The following is a 26,375-nucleotide window of genomic DNA, read 5'->3' on the forward strand; positions in this document are numbered from 1 at the left end:
CAAAATAAACAGTATGACACGATGCCAGACGTATGATGAACCCAAAAAAAAATTATTATTGCTTATAGTAGTGTGTAGGTGACAGATGAACTGCGTCTCAACAAAAAATCACAAAACCAGACAAGCGTAAACATGTAATAACTTCTACCCAAGTAAAAAACCAGTGTATCATCATTTACTGTATTTATTTATTTATTCACATTACATTTTACAAATAAAAGATATGAACACCAGATAAATGAAGGTAGAAATAAAGCCTTATAGTAACTTTATATATATAAAAAAACCAAACCAGAGAAAAGTGATTTTTTTTCTGAGGACAAGAAACTTGAAAAATTAGTTTAGATACCCCTGATGCCCCTAAAGTTGTTTTCTGTGATGAAACTAATCTTAGAAAACGTAGAAATGACATTGACCAAATTTTTGAAAGATATACTATAAAATTTGCGATTTTCCTATTTATTGGCGGGGCTTTCGCTTTAGTTTTTGCTCTTTTTTTTTGTTATTATGTGCTTATTTACGGTTCTATTTTGATAATACTTTATGTGATGTTCCAGGTGCGATATACCAACATTCTGTAAGACCGAATTTCTATTCAAGACCGTAGTTTTCTCACCGACCACCAGTGCCCTTGTACAAGGGACACTGAGTTTCACATTTTTTTTTCATAAAATCATTTTTATTTTCCCTGTAGGATGATAAAACTAACAGAGAATATGCGTTATTATAGTGCTAATAATACCTGATAATTTCATTAGCCTGTCTTGATTAGTGTATTTTGGCAAATATTTTTACGATCGGCACACCCTCCAAACTTGAGTCACTACCGAGAGATTCAGTTCGGCAGCAAACGCAATGTTTACATTCTGCTCACCCACCCGGTAAAGAAGGGGTTAAATATACCAGCTTGAGAGTCTCTTTATGCTAAAAATTACGGACCTATTTTCTTCGTAGAATAGGGTAGCTGGCAACCCAGGCATAAAGTTAAGAGACGACGATCGTAAGCTGCTGCTGTCACTGTCCTCTCCGCCAGTCCAAACGAGGCAGTACCAGCTCGTTCGCTGTCATGCGCGGTAGGTTACGTCTCTCTCTCCTGCGGGATTGACTGACTAACTGTATCTCTGCCCTACAATCACGGACTTTAGCCTAAGATTGAGGGGATTTCTTACATGAATGAATAAACATTGTATTCGTTTTGCCTTACTATGTTCTCAGAGATATCTCTTACTCCTTTCGGGGCTCGTTACCGCACGGTATAGGACTACGAGTCTACCGCAACATTTCACTATTATATGCTCTCCTGCTTAGGCAAAGCGCAGCCTTTTTAGGGAAGTAAACATACTGTGTGAGGGAATGGATGAGCTTGCTGGGGACCATTTCCTTCCTGAAGAAGTTTGTTTCCCCGAATAGACTGCAATTCAGACCTCCACAGTTTTTTCCTACTGGGAAACTGAAATATTATTCAAGATCTAGGAATGATTCTAAACATCTCTCAGTGCGTCTATCACCTGAGGTGATAGAAAGAAGGTGCTGGACATCTGGAGAGGGTTTCAGATGTCCTGGATCATAATCTGAAAGAAGTGGAAGCAATTCTGTCGTCCCTCCAGTCCTGGAAACGAGTTTTTGGAACCAGTGGTCCATATCAACTCTGATCTTCCACAGCTCTCTCATATCTTAGGAAGTATCTTCTCTCGGTCCCTGTTCGGGTTTACGAGAAAGAGCCTATTATAACAACAGGCATAGAATGTAACGATCCTCTAGAGGTTCGTTACAGGATTGCAAAAGTCCGTACGAATCGTCTCGATCGACGGCAGCAACTACTGACTTCCGAGTGGAATCTTTCTTTAGAAGTATGTTGAGAGTTATGGAGACTTTAGGGACGTCCTTTCATACATCTCTTCGCTATGATATTGAACAGGGATGGATGTTTAGTCTCTTTTCCCCGTTTTCAAACGCTTAGGAAATGTAATAGATGATTTATACCATCACAGGGAGCGACAATGCACTAATCGCCCCATGTTGGCCTTCAAGATCCTAGATTCACAGAGGTCACGTCCTTCCAAGGACCTTTTTCCGAGAGAGTCGGTCTACTTTAACACGAAAGGTACCTATAACCTCTCCGCTCTGATCTGACTACGTTCAGACTATCGAGATGTTGAACAGCATAAGATTGCCGTCTTCCCTTTCCGTTTGAAGAATGGGATAAGCTGGCAGTCACAACTATTAAAAAATACGCAATAAATTGTTGTTGACCAGGCCTATGGCTTTGGGCTCAGAGATTTGCTTCTGTCAAACAACAAAGCCCTTCACGATCTTTGAGTTCTGTGGAATCTCGAAACTCGCTCACCATCTACTTTTTGTCTCACCTGTTTTCTCGGAGTCAGACACTCGTGCGAGATCAGGAGACACATAGTAGCCCTGAGTTTCTTGTTGACGAAGTCGGTTGCGTTTACACACCCCGATGATCGTTTAACATGAGACCAGGTTGGACTGTCAGGCATTCGTCCTTCGGGACTGAATCGCCTTTTTGCTCCTCGCTCCTTTCTCCTGGCACCAGAAGCTCGAGTCAGGAGTGGCTCAGAGTTGATTCGCTAACGACGTTGGGTTGCGTTCATACCCCAAGGTTTGCTTAGCTTGAATCGCCCAGGCAGTCCAGACACTCATCCTTCAGCGAAGAATAGTTGGCCTTATGGTCTTCAGGGTACAGCCTTGCTGTCCTTGATTCGTCTGACTGGTCAACTGGTCGGTCACCTGACTTTAGTACAGACTGACTGACTGTGCATGTCCAGATCGAAGCTTTCAATATGGAACTTAGACATAGTCCTGAAGTTCTTGATGTCAAAGCATTCGAACATCTCCTACCTGTTAACTTCTTGCACGTGATCAGGAAGGCCTTTTTCTAACCACCCTAGATACGACAAAAAGAGGGTTAGTGAGGTTTTCAGCCATCGTCAGAAGTTTTGGCATTAGAGAACACAAGGCGGGGCGTTCTCTAAGCCTTCCGTTGTGGCCTAAGAATGGAAACCCGTCTTGTTCTTGGGCCAGGAGCTTGGAATCAAGGATGGCACAAGTTATTGGGCAGGAGCCAGAGAGAGTCCTGTGCCCTGTCAGGTCTCTCAAGTTTTATCTACATAAAACTCAAGAAAGTCGAAGTTGTATGGACAATCTGCAGTGTTCCGAAAAGACCAGACTTGCCCATATCGAAGAACACCCTGGCTTTATTGTTAAGGAGTTCTTTCAAAAAAGCTCCTTCATTGTGTTGGCACAAAGATTTGAAATCTTTTGATTTGAATGCTCACGAGGTGAGGGCGCGGCCTCGGAAGCATTTCAACAGAGCATGGCACTCAGCAACATCCTGAGTACCATGTTTTAGCGAAGCAACTCTGTGTTCAATTCACACTCCCTGCGAGATGTGAAGATGGCATATGAGATCTGCTGCTCGCTAGGGCCATACGTGTCTGCAGACACAATCTTGGGGGCAAGTAGTACCACTCATCCTATCCTGTAGAAAATGGTTAGGAAGAGCTCTTAATTTAGTAGTTGAGTCGCCGACAATGGTGACTTCTTAACTCTTAAGCCTTAGTTAACACACCTTAACTTTGGCTAGGTTGGTCAGGTGGTGATATATATTTTTATATATATATTTATTTTACTTCTTAGCCCTCATGGTATGGTCAATATGGTCTAGTCACGTCGTGGTCTCGCCCCTGTTGACAGATCATCTGGAGTGCACCAGCTATATAGGTCTCTACCCTCGCTGCAACTCTAGTAGCACAAGCAGACTTACCGTGGCAATAACCACGAAGCCAGCAATGCTAACAGGTGGAACCAAGATGTAAATCATCTGCATGCATTTGTTTCCCAAAATCCTTCTATTCTGCCCCTTCCCACCTCCAACGGTGGGATTCAGCTATATATATATCTGACAGGTAAGTTTCATGAACAAAATGATATTGTTATGATACAATAAAGTTTGTTCATACTTACCTGGCAGATATATATAAGTACCCACCCACCTCCCCTCAGGGGACAGTGGAAATAAAAATTATGAATAGAAAATGGGAATGGTTCCTGATACCCACCTCCCAGCGGCGGGAATGGGTACTAACCACCTGTCCGACCACTGTGTGTGCCGGAAGTTTTTGAATTTCTGTCGGACTTCAGAAAATACAGCTATATATATATCTGCCAGGTAAGTATGAACAAACTTTATTGTATCATAACAATATCATTTTTTCCATAGTTATTTATTTTCAAGTCAGAGCATTGCTCTATTTCTGTGTTCTAAGTGTAACGAAACATTTGTGAATTATTGAGCTTGTGTTTGAGAAAGGAACAAAGAATAAGAGATAGAAGATCTGGGAACCAATCTGCTTAGGGCCACAAAGGAGTTACTAGGGTCATCCTGAGATTCTTGGAACCCATTACTCAGTCCAGGACATGACGGATCAGGCAGAATGGAAGGAAGGCGTAAACTTCCAAGTTGTCCCAAGTATGCTGAAGGGCGTCCTCTGCCCCAGTGCAGAGATTTGGGACCACCAAACAGTAGACCTCTAGCTTTCTGTTGAATCACATAGTGAAGAGGTCTAACATGGGTCTTTCCTAAGTAGGCAGAGGAGATAGTAGGATAACCCCAGTGGATATCCTATATGATGTTCTATGCAGATACATGCTAAGCATCTGTCAACTTGTGCACTGTCAAGGGAATTCACACCAAAGACAGAGATGGCTTGCTATGCCAGTGGAATGTGTGTTGCCAACAGAGGAGATCCCTATGATGACAAGTATGCTACTCAACAGGGATGTCCTATAATAATAGGACATGTCAGTGCTGGGAAATATGATATCTAGAATTTTAGTTTAGCGATCAACTGTATAAGTAACATTTATGTAAAGTAGGTGTCCACTGTTCAGTATCTCTGTGTATCATGTTGATCTGTATGCATGTATTGTACAGACCTTCAGGGGGTGTTTGGTCATCCAGAACTCTTTAATGTACACGTACACGACCCTTGGATAAATAGCTTGTAACAGAGTTCATGAGCTGAAGTTTTAGTGTGTGCACAATACCACAGGTAAGTCTGTAGGACAAACTCATGCAAAGGAGTCTCCTCTCCCCTGGTAGTCAACTGAGCTACACTGCCAACTTTCCCATCGTTAATTGCTCTATATACCCAAGTGATATCCAATCTCAGTTTTATGGAAACTGATCACTTATATGATAATCTACCTATCAACATATAAAAACAAGACTACCTTAAACAGGGACAAATTTAAGCACAAACATTTGGTAAAGAAAAAATCCCGAAACTTTCACCTCTGTAGTAGAGACCAAGACAAAAGCACCATTTTGAGATGGCATCAAATAAAGAATGGAAGTCATCATATTGGTAGAATCGTAGCAAAAATAATAGCTTACTATAATAAGTTGTCATGGATACTATCTCAGAGAGAGAGAGAGAGAGCGCAGCTCAGCACAGTGCTGAGCAGTATTATCCTTTTTTGACAACCTCAATAGTTCTTGACAGTATGAAGTATGGTTGTCAATGTTAATATAACTGCCAGCTGTCTGTTCTTACGCTTATGCTTTAACCTTGAATCTCCAGCAGTGGCGTGAAGGATATTAGTTTATGTAAATGAAAATGGTTTTAAGTCTTTTTAACAAAATTTTCCAGATGGTAATGCGTCGTAGTATGGAAGATGTTCAAGGAGAACAAGAGGAGGATGAAATACAGCAGGCTATCCGTCTATCTCTTCAAGATATGGGGATGAGTTATTCACAAGAAAATCAGGAGGAAAATCTTGATCAGGTAAATGTAAGTATCTTTATTGTGGTCGTTGTTACATTACTGGTAGCGTAATAATAAATTTTCCCTTTTTGTACAGACAAACCTTTATGAGGAGCAAAAAAGTATAGATCAAATACAGTATACTACTATACCATCTGTTTTAAACTGCACAATAGGTAGTACTAAAATTAATTTTCATAGTTTCCTTTTGCCCCTGACTGCTGTGCATTCCTTCCATTTCACATGTTTTCTTCCTATTCGGTCATCCATTCTAAAACTGAATGCTGTAAAGGTAGAAAGACATGAAAACTTGGCAGTGTTTAATTTTTTCAAAAAAGCAGTTTGCTTAGACTGGTGCAGCTTATCCATACATATTGCCAAAAAAGTGGTATATACACAAAAAGAGAATATCTAGGGTAAGATTAGAATAGAAAGCTATAAGTAAACCTTCAATAATTTGACATGTTTAGGACCTGAAGACTTAGTGGAAATTTTAAGTTAAATTTTAAGTTACAAAGGTTTACCCCTAAACAATTAATTGACTACTTCCTCATTTTGAAATATCAAGTGCCACGATGAACATTGAGAGAGACATTTATTTTTATAAAAGAAATACGGATGTGAACAGTCTGGCAAGCTTACAGAAACTCTTCCAACTCACTTTATTTCTATAAAAGGAATATGGAAGTGAATAGCCTGGTAAGCTTACAGAAAGTCTTTCAGCTCATTTTGAAAGTTTAAAGTCACTGATGGTTGGTAGGTAAGAGTCTGGTTCATGCTATTTACAATCATGACTAGACACTTACTCATCTGCTGTTGGTGACTAATACATCGGGAACTTTATGGAAATGTAGTAGATAGCAGTTTGTAAAAAAGGTCTATTTGTGATGTGTCATAGAGTGGTATTCAAAAAAGGAAAGGCATTTAAGATTTTAGGTTTGGAAGCTATGAAAATTTAAGAAAATAATACCTACATAGCTCAGAGTAGCTCAATTTCTCATTAACTTCAATTATGCTTGGCAGCGGACCGAAGGTTTGTTCCGTATATGAACAAATACCAAATTTGTAACTAATTTGTATTTTTCATAACTAACAAACCTGAGGTCTTAACAGGTAAAGGCCCACCTCGAACCACCCCTCTAGCAGTCTAAACTGGGTTAGAAATATAACTGGTGGGTCACAGGTAGCCGTGGGCCTTCTGGGTATACATGGCCCGTGACCTGGTATAGATGCCAATAGTCCCTGGATCTCACAAGTGTAATTTTAATTCTACCGGTTTCCAGCTTGGCGCTAGTAAATCCTAATGTTAAGACCTCAGGTTTGTTAGTTATGAAAAATACAAATTAGTTACAAATTTAGTATTTTTATGCCAGTCCACTGGAGATTTGGTCTCAATTTAAACCCCAGCACTATTGTACTATTTGTATTGTTCCAAAATTTCAATTCTGGTACCAGATGGGAGAGGAGGAGAAATCATTACTGTTTGGTCTTAGTTTTTAGCCCTTTGAGTCATTGCCAGTGTCAGTCTCTAAAGGCATGATTACAGGCAAACCCCCGGTTATCTGTGATCCATTTTAATGGGGCTTGTCTAGTGACAACGATAACTGAATTTTCGGCACCGATCCCTACTCATCAGCACCAGTCCTCAGTCATTGGTGGCAATAACTGGGATCAGTGTTGTTATTGCCAATTTTTGGTTATCATCACACTGTCAGGAATGGAATCGCAGCCAGTAACTGGGAAATGCCTGTATTACATTTTTCATGGGACCATTGCATGAAATATAAATATAGTGGAGAAAAATAAGGAAATGAATTGCTTGAAGATATTAAAGTAGGTAGATTTAGCCAGCCTTATGCAGCACGGGCTGTCCTCTTGCTTTTCAGCAGCCCGTAATAGATAATTAAAAGTTGGAGACTTTTCATGGAGGATCATTTCTGTAGATAATTAAAAGTTATAGACTTCATGGAGGATCATTTCTGTAGATAATTAAAAGTTATAGACTTCATGGAGGATCATTTCTCCACAAATAACACCAGTATGAACAGATTCTCAAATATCTTCTCCTTACTCTGCTCAGAAGGAATGGCACAAGGTTAGTCCTAATCTGCTCATTGGGACTGAGGCTGTTACACAACTATAATCATCCTCTCTTCATTAAGTTGGTGGGCACAGTGGGTAGGATGCCAGGAATCCGAACCCAAACATCAAGCCGCCCCTGGAAACCACAGGCTGACCATTGAGGTAGTTCTGCCCTCAAGGTATCAATTTAAAACAAGTCATAATACTTCTCAGGTTCAAACATTATTAGATGGTACACTCCCATCACAGTCAGGTAGCTTTAAAATATTTATTGAATGGGTTGAACTCTGATCATCAGAGTTAATTCCAAGTGCTCAAGAGCCCCCCCACCACCACCACCATCTCAGCCAGGTGATCTTATGTTGAGGTGGGGAAGAATGAGAAGCAAGGCATTATGTAGGTTAGAGCATGTATGGAAAGGTCCTCTAAATTTTTGTCATTCAAGTTTGTGAGACTTGTATTTCACTGCCCAAAACAAGGCAATAATATGATGGTTGTGTTCATTCAATATATAGTTTTAATGATAACCATATTTGACAAAATAAATAAAAGAACAAAGCATTTCAATATAAAATTTAGCATAAAAGATGTACAAAATCGTACGTCACTGCGGTGACATCACGCTCAGCTGACTTGAAACTGAACGAGAGAGCATGGATATGTTGAGGAGAGAAAAAGTTAAAAATATTACTGTATGTATGTAAAAGCAATTACAATTCACATAAAAAAAAATTAATTTTCACAAATTTAACATGATTATAAAATATGAAAACAAATACAATAAAGAAATAAAAAAAAAAAGTTAATTGAGCCAGTGTTTGGTGCACTGAGTGAGATGGCATAGTTTAACCATATTCGACAAAATAGTAAATGAAAGAACAAAGCTTTTAACAATCAGATTCATCATAAATGATTAACAAAATCATTCATCATTGCTGTGATGCACAGCTAACTTAGATAGAGGGAGAGAATGTTTATATTTTTTGAGGAATAATGAACAAATGATGTTAAGTTATGCGTTGTGATATTGTTGAGGAGAAAGACGGTAAAATCTTTTATTATAATGTGTACGTAAAAGGAGTACCAATTCACATGAAAAGTAAAATGTTATATCAATAAATTTAACACAATGACAAAACATGAAAACAGTCTAATGCAATAAAAAAAATTAAAAAATCCTACTTGAGCCAGTGTTCAGTGCGCTGAGTGAGACGATAGAGAGAGGAGACGGAAGAAGGTGGTCTGCTTCCTACTGACTTACCATCTTTGCTGGGATGGTTATTTGCCCGTTTCTTCGTTTCTTTCACTTACACTCGGTTTGCCTGAAGCACTTCTTTTTGCTACGGTAAAATACTTATCTAGTAACAATTGCTTTTTTACAATTCTTTACCACTGTAAAAGTAACTCTGCTCCATAATAAACACACTGGTGCCACATTCAACTTCTGCGTGCCTTCGATTGTTTGTTTAAATGACTTCTTTGTTAAAAGTTATTTAATATCTTTCCTTTTCTTGCATTGTTTACATATTACTTATTTGTTTGCAAAATCCTCAAGCTTATTTTAAGTTCGGCTGTTTGCCAAGAGTAAGTTGATGCACTCAAGATCCAGGTGTAAACACATCAACAATCTCTCTCACACAGTCTGACACACTATCAATTCCTTTTATTTGCCTTGTAAAATGTGATTAAAATTGATTCTGTTATCAACTTTTGCCTGCTGCAACCATTTTAGTTTCCTCAAAGGGTTCTAATCTCTCCTCCCTCCATCCCATAGCCAGCCGTGCATCATTTTCACCAGACAGTTTGTAAGTCTTACACTGAAACAAAATGTTAAAAAATTTTACTTCATATAATGCACTGTTCTATTATTTACATTCTTAATTTAACTTTTGAGCACATTAATAATAGAAAAGACGTGACAAGGGCAACTTTTTGAGTTGACTAGAACAAATTATCCTGATTCCCTTTATTTCTTATGTGGATAATTGTTTCATATTTCAAACATATCTTATTTTGAACAGCCTTCATGTGTGGATTAAGTTTGAAGTCTGAGGTACTACTGTACAATAAAACTTAAATATAATAGTACTTTTTCAGTGTTATTGAACAGCATTACTGGCCCCTCAAACTGAAATATAATACCTTGTTTGTGTTTTTAAACAGCGACACTCGCCCTCACCTCAGCATTTGCTACCTTCAGACATACATCTGATGCACGGGCAGTACTATTTTGATTGTAGATGTTTACAATTTTCTTAAATGAGGAAGGTTGTGAAGTTTAAATATATTTTAAATGAAGAATGGGTGTTATAAAAAGTCTACACATTTGAAGGTTCCAATATATATGGTGGAACATTTCTGAGATTGTCACTGTAGTGGGTATAATTTTACATAATTGATTTTTTATGAGGATTCCTCTTGATTTAGGTGTCAGTAATGACAGAATGTATGGAGTTGCTTATAAGATCTTGAATACATTAAGGAATATAACATTACTTGCAAATATAATAAATGTTTTTAAAATTTGCATTGCATGCACATATGTTAGTGCTGTTGTTTGATGGTTTGTTACTGGCTTAGTAACTACTGCATTGTGTTCACATTTTATCTTCACCTTAAAACTCTAATAAACATTTTATCCAAATCTCCGTGTGTGTGCATACAAGGTGTATTAAAGTTATAACAGTATTATTAATTGTTGTGACATACAAGATTTTATTGAAATCCATACACATTGAATTTTAAGCCACACAACACACACACACCGTTTAACCCGTTTATATTAATCACACAAGGTATAAACTTCATCAAAACTTAGAATAAGATAATATACACAGCCAGATAGAAAGACAGGGTAAACAGACAGACAGATGCAAATTGCTATCAAGAGCTACAATTTATCTGTAATTGACAAGAAAGTATATCTTGTTTAACCAGACCACTGAGCTGATTAACAGCTCTCGTAGGGCTGGCCCGAAGGATTAGATTTTTATTTAAGTGCCTAGGAACCAATTGGTTACTTAGCAATAGATCTACAGCTTATTGTGGGATCCGAACCACATTATACTGAGAAATTAATTTCCAACCAGAAATAAATTCCTCTGGTTCCGTATTGGCGGCAGCGGGGATCAAATTTGAGGTACCAGATTAATAGGCTAGTACACAACCTACTCTTCCAATGAGGAGCTACCTGTAATTGACAAATGAGCTATAGGCTTTTGCAGGTAAATTTGATGTAATTTACAAGAAAATAATCTTAATTTAACCAGACCACTGAGCTGATTAACAGCTATCCTAGGGCTGGTCCAAAGGATTAGATTTTTATTTATGTGGCTAGGAACCAATTGGTTACATAGCAACAGGACCTACAGCTTATTGTGGAATCTGAACCACAGTATATTGAGAAGTGAATTTCTAATTCCTCTGGTTCCGCATTGGCGGCAGTTGGGAGCGAATTTGGCCTACCAGATTGATAGGCTAGTACACAATCTACTCGTCCAATGAGGACCATACCTGTAATTGACAGATGAAATATAGACTTTTGCAAGTAAATTTGATGTTTTACCATGTGTTGATTGATAGATTATAAAATAGTGCTGCCTATATAAATAATTATAAAATAGTGCTGCTTGTTTAAAAACTTAGAGTAAAATAATGACACAACAAAGGGGGAGGGAAGATTGAGACCTATTTTAATTGTTAGCTATAGTGGCTCTCGGTATTCCTCAATCAAGTCTTCGTTACTTATTGGAGGCCAGACCTACAAAACATCCATTAAATTGAGGTGGTGCTGTACACCCTTTTAGCTCTGAATCCAGTGAAGTCAATTTTTTCTTTAATCCTTTTATGGTATTTCAGGAGGAAAACATACAAGAAGAAAGTATTGCTGTTGCAGAAAATCAAGAGAGCAGAAGACATGCCTACTGCTTGATCAGCATTATTAGCCATTTTGGCCTAACTACAAATACAGGTAAGCTCTGTGATAATAGGTAAACTTCTTGATAAAAGTTATTAGAGCAACATCAGAGAAATCACATTTTTATGAATTTATATCGTAATGGAATGGAAAGGAAGTACAGCTTATATCGTAATGGAATGGAAAGGAAGTACAGCTTTTCAGTAACTTTTAATGTATATTATTATACAGAATTATTAAAAAATCTTCAGAGCACTGAGGTGACTATCAGCCCTTGTAGGGTTGGCCTGATTGTATAATTGGTGCTTAGTACCTAACTTTGTGGCTTTTACTTGTTTTTTTTTTTTTTTTTTGTAAGCATTTACAACCGGGAAATTTTGTTCACTTATGAATCAATGTTTAAAATGCTTTGTTGGTGATTTTTTAGTTTAGGATGTTTTTACATTTACAGAGTTTGGAAACCTTTAATTTGTCAGTACAGTTATCGTAATATATAATTAGGCGTCTAGTAAAATAATAATAAACCGTGGTAATGAGGAAAATGTCTAATTTGTCATGCTTTTCCTACTAGGTACAACGGTAATGGGCATGGCATTTATAAGTATTGTTACTAGGTAAAATCCGAGACTTATAGGTTCACATTATGCCATGTAAGCAAATGGCCTACTAGGGTTTATGTACTGTTAGTTACAATGCTGCTATTTACACAACAGTTTGAAGCAATATGCTGGACAGAAGTTTTATGCATGCCATCACATCAGAAACTCATATAATGATTGTTCAATTAATTGAACATTTGTGCCCAAACCTAAAAACTATATTATTAGAGATGGATACTGAGAAAAGGAGGTACTGTTCTCCTGACATGTCATCACTTATACTCTTTAGATGTATATAGTAGGTGTTACTTAAGTTTAATAGAAATAAAATGTTACTTTGTTCAGTAACAAATTATGATATTTACCTAAATATATTGTAGTGTAAATGTGAACAAAAATATTTTTTTACAAATACATACCATATATTGATATGATTACATTTTTAGGGCTGGCAGCACAGTTGCTTCATTTTTCAATGCAGTCCTCTGTGACTGCTTCGTTGGATGGTCATTGTAACTTTCGTAGCAAGTTTTTAGGTACATAAAATGATTTTTTAAAATGATTTAAGTTTTCAACTGGCAGTTTTGTCCAGTAAGGTAATAATGATAATCTGAGCTTCTAATTTTACAGGACATTATGTGTCTGATGTTTACAACTGTGATGAAGAGTCTTGGTTTCACTATGATGATGAATCTGTTGCAAAGATATCGGAGTCTGTTGTATTTGCTGAAGGAAGACAGAAAAATGGTTACATATTTTTCTATATGCATAAGTAAGTAATGGACAGCATTGTTGTTCTAGTTAGATTACATATATATACAGGCAGTCCCTGGGTTACAACGTTTTCAGCTTACAACATTCCAAGGTTACAATGCTTTTCAATTATATGCATCAGAAATTATTCCCAGTGTTATGCCACTTACAACACCGGTCTGATGGAAGAAACATATCTCCAAAAGGGTAAAATAATCAATACTTAAAGTTTTTTTATGAAAAATGCAATAAAATTGTAGTTTACATAGTTTTTAATACACCCAAAGTATTAAAAGAAAGGTTTTCTTAGGATTTTTTATGATTTTCGACAGTGTTCCAGCTTACGACGATTTTCAGAACCCCCGTCGTAAACCAGGGACTACCTGTGTAGAGATGTGTTATTTTTACAAGGTTTTACATACTATTCATTAATTATTAGTAGCTCTATTCCTTGTAAACCTTTCTGCAGTTGAACTCAACTGAAAGACTTCTACAGAAGGAAACCTCACTGAGTATACCCAGACCCTACTGGCTGCTGTGCCTCTGTGACTACAGTGCCCACACGCTGCTCAAGGATTAGCATCTTATGTGTTGTTTGTGATTTGCCATTCATAGCATATGTACAATGCTGTAATCTGAAGTGTAGTGAGTTATTGCTTTAAATAATAAGTAAATATATCTTAGTTGTTCATACACGAAACAAACCTTCGGTCTTAACATTAGGATTTACCAGCAGAAGACAGAGGGTCAGATAGCCAGGTGGGAGCTAGAGCTCATGACATCAGGGGTGTGAGTGCTTCCCTGGCATTTAAGAAGAACATGTCTGTGGATAAAATTCTGAAAGCTGGCGTGTGGAAGCGCCAAACAACTTTCACCTCATTTTATTTGAAAGATGTTGCCCATAGATCCTTGGACACCTTTTCCTTGGGTCCAGTGGTGGCGGCCCAACAAGTGATATAGTTCATCCAGTGCCCCTGGCGGGTCAGTTTGCGTCTAGTCTAAGATGAAGGTATGAAAGTAGAATGAATGGGATGACTGGTCTTTTTTTCTTTACTACTTTCTTCCTACTCCTTTAACTACGGCAATATGAAGGAGAGTACCGTCATGTGCTGGAACGGACTAGATGCAGGTGAGATGGTCAGCCATACTGTGAAGCTATCTTAGCTGATGATATACTTTTCAGTAGCAACACACCCCTCTGGATAATAAGGAAAGAGGGGTGAAGGTGGATCCAGTCGCAAGGGACAAGAGTAAACAGTAGAATGGTATCTACACCCAGTGGGAGGAAACCAATAGATCCGCTTATATCTTTGGTCCTAGGTTCATTGTCCATTCTCTAGAATTTCCCTATATATTCGGAAATGGATAAGGTGCAAACTTCCAGTCAGTTGTAGAGACTTACCTCCCTCCAATAGTAAGTCTATCCTAATGTTAAGACCGAAGGTTTGTTTCGTGTATGAACAAATACCAAATTTGTAACTAATTTGTTATATTTTCATAACTAACAAACCTGAGGTCTTAACAGTTAAAGGCCCACCTCGAACCACCCCTCTAGCATCTAAACTGGGTTAGAAATATAACTGATGGGTCACAGGTAGCCGTGGGCATTCTGGGTATACACTGCCCCGTGACCTGGTATAGATGCCATTATTCCCTGGATCTCACAAGTGTAATTTTAATTCTACCGGTTTCCAGCTTGGCGCTAGTAAATCCTAATGTTAAGACCTCAGGTTTGTTAGTTATGAAAAATACAAATTAGTTACAAATTTGGTATTTTTACCACACCACTGATCTGATTAACAGCTCTCCTTAGGGCTGGCCCGAAGAATTAGATTATTTGCAATATGGAGGAAGTTGAAGAGAGAAGATGCTCAAGAAATATCCGCTGAGTTGAATAATATCTTTATTGAAAGAGGGCCAGTTGATGAACGATTACTGGATAATAGTACAGAATTTAGGTCACAGTGTTTAGGAGATATGTTGTCTCGTTGGAACATTGTTAGGGCGTTTTAGGCTGCTTATTGACCGGGAGGAAATGGAAAGTTGAAAGGCACCATAGGACCATCAAGGCTATTGCAGAGAGGGAGGAATTAGTCCTATTGAAGCAGTATTCTGGTACAATAACACACCAAGGTCCAGACAGGATGCATCATCGGTGTCATAGCATGCTGTGTACAGATATGAGTGGAGATACCCTTCAGTAGTCCCCAAAGCAGCACATACCAGCCAAGACATGCTCCTTTCAATTAAGCTGGGAGAGGAGGTGTGGGTAAGCCCCCAGACACCCATTGTACTACTCAATGGCATAAAGGGATGGTTACTCATGTGAACTCCTTGAACAAAATTTCCGTGGATGGAATGCCGAGGCATGTGTTGGATGTGCGACCAGTTGTAGTTCCAGCTTCCCTATCTGATGGCTCAAGCAAACTGTCAAGTGATGATTCAGTCTCAGAAGATCAGTGAAACCACAAGTAAGTGGTCAAAGTGAAACTGGAGAATCAGCATCCATGGAGGAATAGAAGACCTGTATGGATGGCTGATTATGTCTGATTAAGTTGTGTGTGTGTGTTACATGTGAGTGGGATTGTCTACACCTGGTCAGTAGTCAGTTGTTGTGGAGGTAGGGTGTTGTGCCCCGGGGCTCTGTGGTTGAGAGTTTGTGGCGAAGGACCTTTCCCTCGTCCCCTTATTTTCCTTGGTTGGTGAGTTGGATCTTAAAGGTCTTCCATTACACAGTCTGAGGGAGCTTGCAAAGTGAGTTGAACAGTCTGAGGGAGCTTGCAAGGTGAGTTTAACCACAAATAATGTCATTTAAGTGTAGTTAAAAGGAAGGGTTGCTGTATTTGGATGCCCCATGTGCTCTGCCACAGTCTGTTTGATTGCACTTATGTAAATGATGAGTAATATTCAGTTACTCTAGTGTATGTAACTGCTTCATTGTTTTTGATTACTCAATTGCCCTTGCACATGACATCAGCTGTACCTTTAGTTTCAGCAACCCAAGATTTTACAGCTTCCACAGTAGTCTCAGGCCTTCATCTGCAAGACAATTTTCCTGCCAATTGGTCTGGCCTCTTCCTGAAATATCTTTAAGCACTGTCAGGAGGTATCTTCCTCTCTTCGTTCAGTTGAGGCATAGTCCCAGCAGATGTGCACACAAGTGCTTTTAATCACCCAAATGAAACATGACTTGCATAACTGTTCTCCAGGCCATTTCATTAGAAGGGGGCTCTGTCTTGTCCTCAAATCCCACCTCTCATGCACCTTGTCACTTAATCACAAGTTACACCAATATCTGTTTTGATGTCTAAAGCCACATCATCAATAATGGGAACCAATTGTTCTTAAATTCTACATCGTTTTCTGTCGCTTGCTTGACTTTCTAAAACTTTGGCATGGTCTACAACTTGTAGCCTTTCCCATTCCTTGACCTCTCAAAAGGACCCCCTAGATGCTGACCCCTTGGCGTGGGGTAGGGCGGGGGCTTAGGGACCAGCAGCTGGGCTCTGATGCCTGGTGGGGTTGTTTTCTCAGTGGTCCTTGGGGCCCAGCTGCTGATCCAACTAAATTAGTCAGAACTTTTCCTTCTTTCTGCAATTTTTCATTTTTACTACATCCTTCTCCTTCATGTAATATTTTTTATTAGCATTTCGGATTAATTATGTGGAATTTTCCACTTTTGTTAAATTTTACTGCTTAGGTGAGTCTGAGAAGGGATCGTGTTTTGGAAGGGGTTTGCATTCGAAGCTAATTGTGGGAGTTGTGGTGGTTGAGTCGCCACCTGATATGGTTTGGACCCAAGAGGTAGTGATGGGACCCTCCCATTGCTACCTTGAGGGCGGAACCATCTCCAAACATCAGCCCATCGGAATCCAGGGGGGGCTGGTGTTTGGGATGGGACTCCTGGCTTTTGTCCGGAAGCCCACCAATACGTTTGGAGTGGGGAGTCGGTCCCCATTAGTGGGGGCAGAACTCCCAGCAGGCGGATAGGCTTATACCTGGGCCACTGCAAGCGTATTGGTGCTATCCCGTAAGGGTAGGGTATGGGGTGGACCATTGGGAGTCGACTCTCACTTGTGCCATTGGTGGAGAATTTGAATACCTGACTGACCCACGATACCTTCTTGATATAACCAAGCAGTCTACAAATATATTTGAATCTATGGATATCGACCAATGTTTGCCCTCCCCTGGATCTGATGACTTAACGGCACTGGCGACAACTTCAGGCATGGACATGGATATGAGCTCGGCTATCACAAAGAAACCATGCACCGAGACACCAGGGCGCTATTAAAACGGTGGGGGAGTTTGATATGAACAATAGAGTGCTTTATTGCACTAATGCAAGCCTTTCGTTAGACTACGAGTGCTTGCATAGTGTCGCAAAGCAGTTTGGTAAGGTGGAGAGGATTAAGATGCTTCTAGAAAAAGACAAGCAGTCTTTTTCTGCATACATTAGATTTTCCTCTCCCCAAGAAGCTAGTGAGGCACAAACGAATTTAAATGGCCACATTCTAAATGACTCTGTTTTAAGCACCAAGGTGTTTTCGGTGAGGAATTTGAATGATGAGCCATTCGATTTTGTTCCTATGAATGAAGAATGTGGACCAGCAACATATACCAGGACGCTTCCTCCCCCTATATGGCATGTGCCAGTTATAAAGAGGGAAGGAAAAATTTCATTAAAGCTGCAGAATGTATTGAGAACAAAGTGGGTTCTATTCCTATTGGTAATCTGAAACGATATGGAAAGAACTTACTCATAAAAGCAGGCAATGAGACGCAAGCGATTTTATTATCAAAGTTTAAACCCCCAGAAAGTGGAAATATTGAGGCTATAACATCGCACAGATTCTTTAACACGCTGAAAGGGGTAGTTTATTCAAGAGACTTGCAGTTTTTAATGAGGAGGAGATTCTCCTAAGGTGCCCTCCTTGTGTATCTCATGTAAAAAAATTGGGAGGGGATGCAGCTATGCTTTTAACTTTCTCCTCCAATTACTTGCCTGATACCATCAATGTTGGCCATGAGAGGATGCAAGTCAAAAAAATAAAAAAAATAAAAGAAACCCTAAACAATGTCGCAAATGTTTCGAATATGGCCACATTCAAGACTCATGTGGAAACAATAAGAGATGTTCTGTGTGCTCTGCTGAGCATGACAATTTGGACAAGTGCGAAGCAGCCCGTTATTGTTTCCAGTGCAAGGGTGATCATTCTCCAAACAGTAGGACTTGCCTCAGATACAAGTTTGAGCAAGATGTGTTGGCAGTGGCTGATAATGAACATCTCAGCATCAGTGCAGCAAAGCGTGTGGTAATGGGGGCTAACAAGAGTGCCAACTCTACCTATGCTTCAGTAATAAAGTTGATGAAGAGTTCTAGCAATGAGAGGCCACCAGTAATTGGATCAAATAGTAAGCATCAGAAACCTGTTTCCCCTAGCAATGGAAAAAATCAGAAACTTGAGTCAGCACGCGTTATGAAGCCCAATACTAAAAATTGTTCTTCCAAAAGCATGGACAATTTATCCTCTCACGTTGATACAAATGTAACGGTTGCAAATTCAGCCCCTAAGCAAAGTTTGCAAACATCCACAAATAATATCATCACCAACCAAGAAGCGCCAAAGGAGTGGTCCAAACTAGAGAGATCTAGCTCGGATCCATCAATTATCACAGTTACTAAGAAACATGATAAAACTAAAGCTGCGCCCACCAGGAAGCGTATAAGAAACACATCCCCGAATAATGAAAGTTTTATCATAAAAACTTCAAATGGGTACAGTGTTCTGGAAGAGATCTCTCCGCCAAGGAAGATGGTTCCGAAAGCAGATCCAGTTCTAAGACATGCGAGTTCTCATCAGTCTTGCCGCCCCAAGACTAATAGCAGTAGTGATGCACCTAATCATAGTAAAAATCCTGAGCATCAGCCTCGAATTCAGAAAGCTGTTTGTCAGCCAAGAACCCTAATCTCTCATAAAGATGAAAAGGGATCAAGAAAGCAATCTCTTATTAAGGAGAATTTTCCTCTCCAACCTAGGATCAGTACTTCCCCTCCAAAGAGTGGGAAGTAGTACATTACCACCTTAACATTCACGTTCGATGTCCTTCAGTGGAACTGTAAGGGTCTCAGAGCCCGGACAGAAGACTTTAAAGTTTTAATGCATGAGTTCAATCCAGGGATTGTATGCCTGCAGGAGACTATGTTAGGTAACTCTCCTTATAATCCTGGACTTGATTATGCTATTTTTAACTCTTTTCCCCCAATTGGTGATCGTGCCCATGGAGGTGCTGCAATTATTGTTAATAAATCTCTGCAGCACTCCACAATACAATTAAATACAACTCTACAAGCTGTTGCTGTCTCAGTCATATTAGACAAAAGGATAACGGTTTGTTCATTATACCTCCCACCAGATCTTTCTTTTAACATTGGAGATATTCAGTCCTTGATTAACCAACTTCCCACTCCTTTTCTCTTATTAGGAGATTTTAATGCCCACAACCCCTTTGGGAAGTCGGTGTTTAGACAGCAAAGGGAAAATAATCGAGGACCTTATTGACACGAATGATGTCACCCTATATAATAATGGGTCAATGACCTTCCACAGCATTCATAATAATCATCTCTCTGCACTGGACCTTAGTATTTCCTCAACAAATATCCACCTTGACTTTAACTGGTTTGTTAATGAAGATTTGAATGGAAGTGATCATTACCCGATCCATCTGAAACATGTTGTGAATGCTCCATCTGAAACATTACCTAAGTGGAAGGTAGAAGATGCTGACTGGGACAAGTTCAGTAAAGGAGTCAATCTAGATAGGAAGTTTGAGTCATTTCATTCTCACCTGGATGCCTATGACTACTTCATTGAATCCACTCTGAAGAGTGCTGAGGGCTCGATTCCCAAGACAAAAGGTAAACCTCGTAGACCTGCAGTTCCCTGGTGGAATAAGACATGTGGTATTCTGAGGAAAGTCACTAGGAAGTGCTACCGACGATACTAGTGGCTCCCCTCAGTCTAAATTAATCTATAATCGTGCGTTAGCCAAGCAGCGGCGCTTTTACAAGAAAGCCAAAAGAGAAAGTTGGCTTTACTATATCAATGGAATAAATTCCAAAACTCCAATGAGAGTGGTGTGGCGCAAAATCAGGAAACTAAGTGGAAAATTTGTTGCGTCACCATTACCCTCATTAAAGGTCAATAACACTGATCACAGAGCCCACTGAAGTTGCCATAGAGTGGGAAAAAACACTTTTCTCAAGTTTCTAGCCCTGACAATTATTCTCTAGAATTTCAAAGAATTCGGAATGCCGAAATGACACTGAAATTTGAATCTGGTAAATCTGAACCATACAATCACAAATTTTCCTTAAGAGAATTTCGGGAGGCACTCTCTTCAACTGAATCAACAGCGCCAGGGGGTGATTCTGTTTTATATGAAATGCTTAAACACCTCCCAGATGATGCCAAAAAGTATCTACTTAAGATTATAAACAAAATATGGGAAACTGGAATTTTACCCAAGGACTGGAAAATATCCATAATTGTTCCCATAAAAAAGCCTAATAAAGACGCTTCCCAAGCCACCAGCTATAGACCAATAGCTCTTACCAGCTGTGTGTGTAAGCTGATGGAAAAAATGATAAACACCAGATTAGTTTGGCACTTGGAAGCAAAAGGACTAATATCTCCATTTCAATTTGGTTTTAGGAAAAATCGTTCCACCCTTGATCCCTTGCTGAGGCTGACCAATCAAATCCAGCAAGGATTTGCCAAACGATGTCAGACTATTGGCGTATTTTTCGACCTTGAGAAAGCATATGACACTACTTGGAGAATTGGCATCATAAAACAATTGCACAAGATGGGCATATGTGGAAGAATGATTAAATTTGTATATTCCTTTTTAACAGAGAGATTCTTTAAGGTTAGAGTGGGCAACACTCTCTCCCAACCTTTTTTGCAGGAGGAGGGTGTTCCACAAGGAAGCGTTTTAAGCGTAACACTTTTTTCAGTGGCATAAACAGTATAGTCCAACAAATATCATCACCCTGTTAATGCTCACTTTTTGTTGATGACCTTGCAATATACTGCACAGGATATGATGCCTTGTCAGTATGTAAACATCTGCAAAGGTCTGTTAATGCCATTACAAAGTGGGCTGATGAGAATGGCTTTAAATTTTCCTCCTCTAAAACAGTTTCTGCAAGATTTACTAGGTGCCAGCGTGTGGAAGAGGTTCCACAACTCAGTTAAAAGGATCTATCATTCCTTATGAAAATGAAGTGAAATTTTTGGGAATGACCATTGACCAGAAATTGACATGGGCCAGCCACATAAACTCCTTAAAGATTAAGGTTAAACAATCTCTGAATATTTTAAAGGTTGTTTCTTGGATTTAGTGGGGAGCTGATAAAAAATCCCTGCTGAGACTATATGACTCGTTGTGTAGGTCCAAGCTAGACTATGGCTGTCAGATTTATTCTTCAGCTTGTCAAACCAAGCTGAAGGAACTAGATGTTGTACACAATATGGGGCTGAGAATATGCTCAGGGGCTTTTAGAACTTCGCCTGTTGAAAGCATATATGTTGATACTAACCAACTTCCCCTTGATTTGAGGAGGCAAGAACTAGGATTAAGGTACATGGCTAGAATTAAAAGTGCTCCCAAAAATCCCTCCTTTCAGGTGCTGAGGGAAGCAGACTCACGGGTCTTTTCTGGTATAAGAGCCTCTAGACCATTCCAAGTTAGACTAAATGAAGATGTTAGGGGTAATAATCTTAAATCCCAGAAAGTCATGGAAGTAAAACATCCTGTGTATCCTCCATGGCTTATTCCAGAAGCATCCGTGTGCAAAAAAACTTTTAACAAAAAAGACTGTCCTGAGGAAGAGATTAGGGGAAAATTCTTGGAGCACGAAACTGTCCATACTAATGTGACAAAAATATATACGGATGGATCAAAGTCAGGTAGTGGTGTTGGCTGTGCAGTTATCCTTGGTGATACAGCGTTTACAGCTAAACTACCTGACTTTGCATCCATATTCACAGCAGAATTAACAGCCATAGTCTCTGCCCTGGATATAGTTGTTCAAAGTAGCGACACTAATTTTGTCATTTACTCGGATTCGAAAAGCACTTTAGAAGCTATTAAAAAAATTCAATCAGATTCCATTCCGTTTAGTTCAAAAAGTTCAGGAATCGCTCCTCCATTTGTATCATTTGCATAAATCTGTCTCTTTCTGTTGGGTCCCTTCACATGTGGGGATTTGTGGAAACGAGATGGCAGATAGGGAAGCGAAAGCTGCTAGTGTCTCCTCAGAAACAGCCTTTAGTAAAGTGCCTCATACAGATCTAAAAGGTCCTTTTAGGTCTTATATTTTAAGCAAATGGCAAAAAAGAAAGATGGAACTTCTCATCTTGCCAATAATAGAAAGTACAGAAAATTAGAAATAATATATTGCCGTGGCCTTCGTCTTTCCAGTCTGATAGGCGAACAGAAATAGTTTTAAGCAGACTGAGGATTGGGCACACTTATTTGACCCATCAGTTTATTTTAGAAGGGGGCAGCCTCCCAGAGTGTGCTTGCGGTGGCGAGATGCTAACAGTGGAGCACATTCTGGTTGCTTGCCCCAGATATTTTAACCAGAGAGAGAGATATCTTAGGGGTAAATCCCTTTGTGATATTTTGGGAGATGAAGCAGATATTTCTGCTCTCATCTCCTTTTTAAAGTCTATAAATATTTTTAATAACATTTAATTATTTTTTAGCTATCACATCATAGATATATATATTTATTTATTAAGCATTTTCTTCATTTATTTCTTCATTAATTCATTCATTTCTCATATGGTAATTTATATATGAACCATTTTCTTCATACACTTATTAACTCATTCATAATGTAATTTATTTAATCTCCATTACGGCGCTGAATGGCTTCTTTGGCCCCAGTGCCTGGGCTTTTTGCCTAAAACTCATACATCCATCCATCCATCCATCCTCTCAAAAGGACTGGCATTGGTTGCTCCAAGGAAAGTCCTTTACGTGTTGAGGACTTGTGAAGGATTTACATACACTCCAGAAAGACTAATTTTGTGGAGGTAATCAAGATGGTCTGTGACTTTTCAGCATCAGCTGCCCATCACAACCCTTGTGGAATGCTTTGGGTGTCCCCCTCTGGGATGGTGACAAGGTGTAGGTTGGCTAAGTCAGCTAAGATAGAAATGGATGACTAAATGAAAAAGAATAGTAGATAATTTTTAAAATTTTAGCTTGGACCAAAAAAAAAAAAGTAATGTTTTTAAGAAGTGTATTTAATCACAGGAATAGTAATGTATGTTATTGAAGCCATTATATTTAGCATAAATATTTAGATTTCATGTTCTTCAATATTGGGAATAAAAATTACACTTTCGTGTACATGAGTGGACTGACATATGTTTAACCCTTCATTACCAGGACTAACTGTGTCCATTGTTTATAATGTCTATGTTTCCAAATATTGTTACTCAACAACCGTACCGATAAGATCTGTTGATAATTTACAAAAATTTCCATATTGGTATTATCAGTAAAAATTTTGATTAAAATTTATATTTTTTTTGAGATGAAGATTATGATGATTGATCTAACATATTTTACTTATTGCTTAATGTAATTTCTATTTTGTTTCAGGGACTTGATGCACAAAATTAGAAACAAGGATAAAAGATAGTGGGTTTGTTGAATGAAGAATCGTATTATGGATCCTGTTTTTAATTTAAGAATCAGTTGAATAATACATATAAATTGCCTATACTCCAATAAACGCCATTGCTACTGGGCTACGAAGATGACTACCACCATTACACCATGTGATTGATATTGCAAGGGTCATAAGGCCAAGGCACACATCCATTTCTTTGCTATCCTTCTTTAGAGGTTTTCATGGACTACATAGAGTCAAGATTTGTCAGGGATCATTCAACACATGAAGACATGAAATCTAATCTACATCCAAGTATTCTGAAACATTGTTCCTCTTATTATAGTATTTAAAGTTTAGAATATTCTTTTTTCCCTGTTTTAAACTGATTATTGACTCCCTTCCCTTCTGTCGGCCCATTCTCCGTAACCCTGCATCAGAAAGACATGTTAATAACATGTCAAAAGCTAAGAGCATACCATTTCCATTTAACAAGCAGTGAGTTAGTACTAATTTGACACATTTCTTGTTTAAAAATAAGGTTTTGAAAAAAAAGTAATTACGTATATACAATTATAAGGTTTTCCAAAGCAATTTGTTGGTAAAATTTAATTTTGTTTTTTTATAAGAAATTCTTTGAGACATGGCCACCCTACCATAGTAGTTTGAGAAACCACTAACAACTGAGTTTATTTTTTTTCTAAACTAGCCCCAGTTGTTACTGCATTGAGGGAAGGTCAAGTAAAGGATCCCAATTAAGACTTGTCCCAGTTGGGATTTTACCACACCCGAGACAACTGGGTGATTTCCATGTTGGCAGACAAGTTAATCATTAATGTAAAGTCAGTATTAGGGATAGCCCAAGGTTTTAGCGATAACAAACTTATGGAGAATGTAAATTTTGAGTTTGCTTTTCAAGAAATGAGTCTTGCCCTGTAGTCCATGAAGTACAATTTCGTTTTGTGGTAATCCTCTTCAGTGCTTTTAATTATGTAGTGGATTAAGTATTCCACAATTTATTCCCAAGTTTGATTTTCAGTTTGAATATTACAGACAAGGCATTATCCATTAGATTTTGGACCAATGGTGCATTGCTAGATATATTTAAATAAATGGTACAAAAACATTTGTAAAAACTCTGTTTCTTTATTTTTTCATTTTATTTTTAGCTATTCTGACAAAGTGCAATATTTACCATAATTAAGACCATTTTTGTTAATTAAAAACAGAACCTATTTGATATGTAAATAGTGGCCTAGTCATTATTATGTATAATTGAGCATTTTTTATGGCAGGTTGTTGTACATAGGTTTGATTATACACAAATAAATAAATAAAGTAATATGTGTATTTTCAGCTGTCCTAATGGTAGGATAATTTTGGTGTATGAAATTATCACCTTTTAAATATTTGAGTGAAATAGTTTTTAAAATTGTGTAAAGTTCCCAGTAACACCTACCTTATAGATCTTGAAGGGAGAGAATCCTTATTGGACATGTGAGAACTTGGAGCAATATTATTTCTGAATTTTTTTTTTATTAAAAATAAAAGTATATAAGCACAATATAACTAATTAAATTCCACCTGCAAATACTAAAATTTTGTAAAAAGTTTTCATACTAACCCATTATATACTTACACTATTGTACAGCGAATATTGCAATACACTCCCTGAACACCTGAATTAGCCCTGGTCACTGACCAGCCCGAACTATATCCCCACACATTTACCCACTAAGTGGGTAATTTTAACTGTCAGTGTTACCAACGCTGCAGGTAAAATCTAGTCAAATGAGTTACCTGTGTTACCGTTGGCAACGCTGCCGCAAATACCTGCCACCATTGGCCTGTCTCCTCATTCCTCAATTGTTTTTTGTTTCGCGCTTGCTGTGCGGATCAGTCCCACATCAGGCGAACTTTTGGTCATTTAGCCCGACCCCACTCAAAGAGTTTTTCGCATCTTGGTTACAAACACGAATTTTCCCGTTTCACTTTGGATAGCTACTTTGTACTCGCTATGGATAAGTTAGGAAATAAACGTCATTGCCTTCTACAAACGCCTCGACGATCGAGCCTTCTACTGCTGGATATGTTGGTGCTCATCGGCTCTAAAATAACGTTGTCGCCGACTGCAAACGCCTCTGCTTCTACTTCATCTACAGTTCGACGATCGAGCCTTCTACTGCTGGATATGTTGGTGCTCATCGGCTCTGCACGCCCTTCAAGCGTTGGATGAGTACCCGCATACATGATCGACGTTCTTTTCGTTATTTCGTGTAGTAAGGTTTAGTGCAATACTAGTCAGAGATGTTTGTCTTGGTCAGGAGACAACGAAACATTAGTTAGTTATTCCAGAGATTAGTGGACAGGTTATCATCTAGTATGTTAAGAATATTTCTAGCCTGACGAATAATTTAACAAAAATAGAGATAGTGGTACTAGTAGTATAGTGAATTCTAATCGTTCTTTTTCAGCCCCCCCTGCCTGTTCCAGAACCAGCCCTAACGGGTGCTGGGGGTAATGGAGAACCGCAAGCC

The 26,375-nt window shown here is 38.7% G+C and overlaps 1 protein-coding gene across 1 annotated transcript in view; it reads left to right on the forward strand.

Moving 5' to 3' along the window:
- LOC135211148 (ubiquitin carboxyl-terminal hydrolase 29-like) overlaps positions 1-25,180 on the forward strand; it is a 105,039-nt gene extending 79,859 nt beyond the window's left edge. Inside the window, exons 10-13 of the mRNA XM_064244312.1 lie at positions 5,676-5,816; positions 11,730-11,841; positions 13,017-13,158; positions 23,829-25,180. Coding sequence (XP_064100382.1) covers positions 5,676-5,816; positions 11,730-11,841; positions 13,017-13,158; positions 23,829-23,868 — 435 coding nt within the window. The 3' untranslated portion in view covers positions 23,869-25,180. The remainder of the gene's footprint in view (positions 1-5,675; positions 5,817-11,729; positions 11,842-13,016; positions 13,159-23,828) is intronic.
- The last annotated feature ends 1,195 nt before the right edge of the window (positions 25,181-26,375 follow it).

This window comes from Macrobrachium nipponense, chromosome 4 (assembly GCF_015104395.2).
Source record: "Macrobrachium nipponense isolate FS-2020 chromosome 4, ASM1510439v2, whole genome shotgun sequence".
NCBI classification, from domain to species: Eukaryota; Metazoa; Arthropoda; class Malacostraca; order Decapoda; family Palaemonidae; genus Macrobrachium; species Macrobrachium nipponense.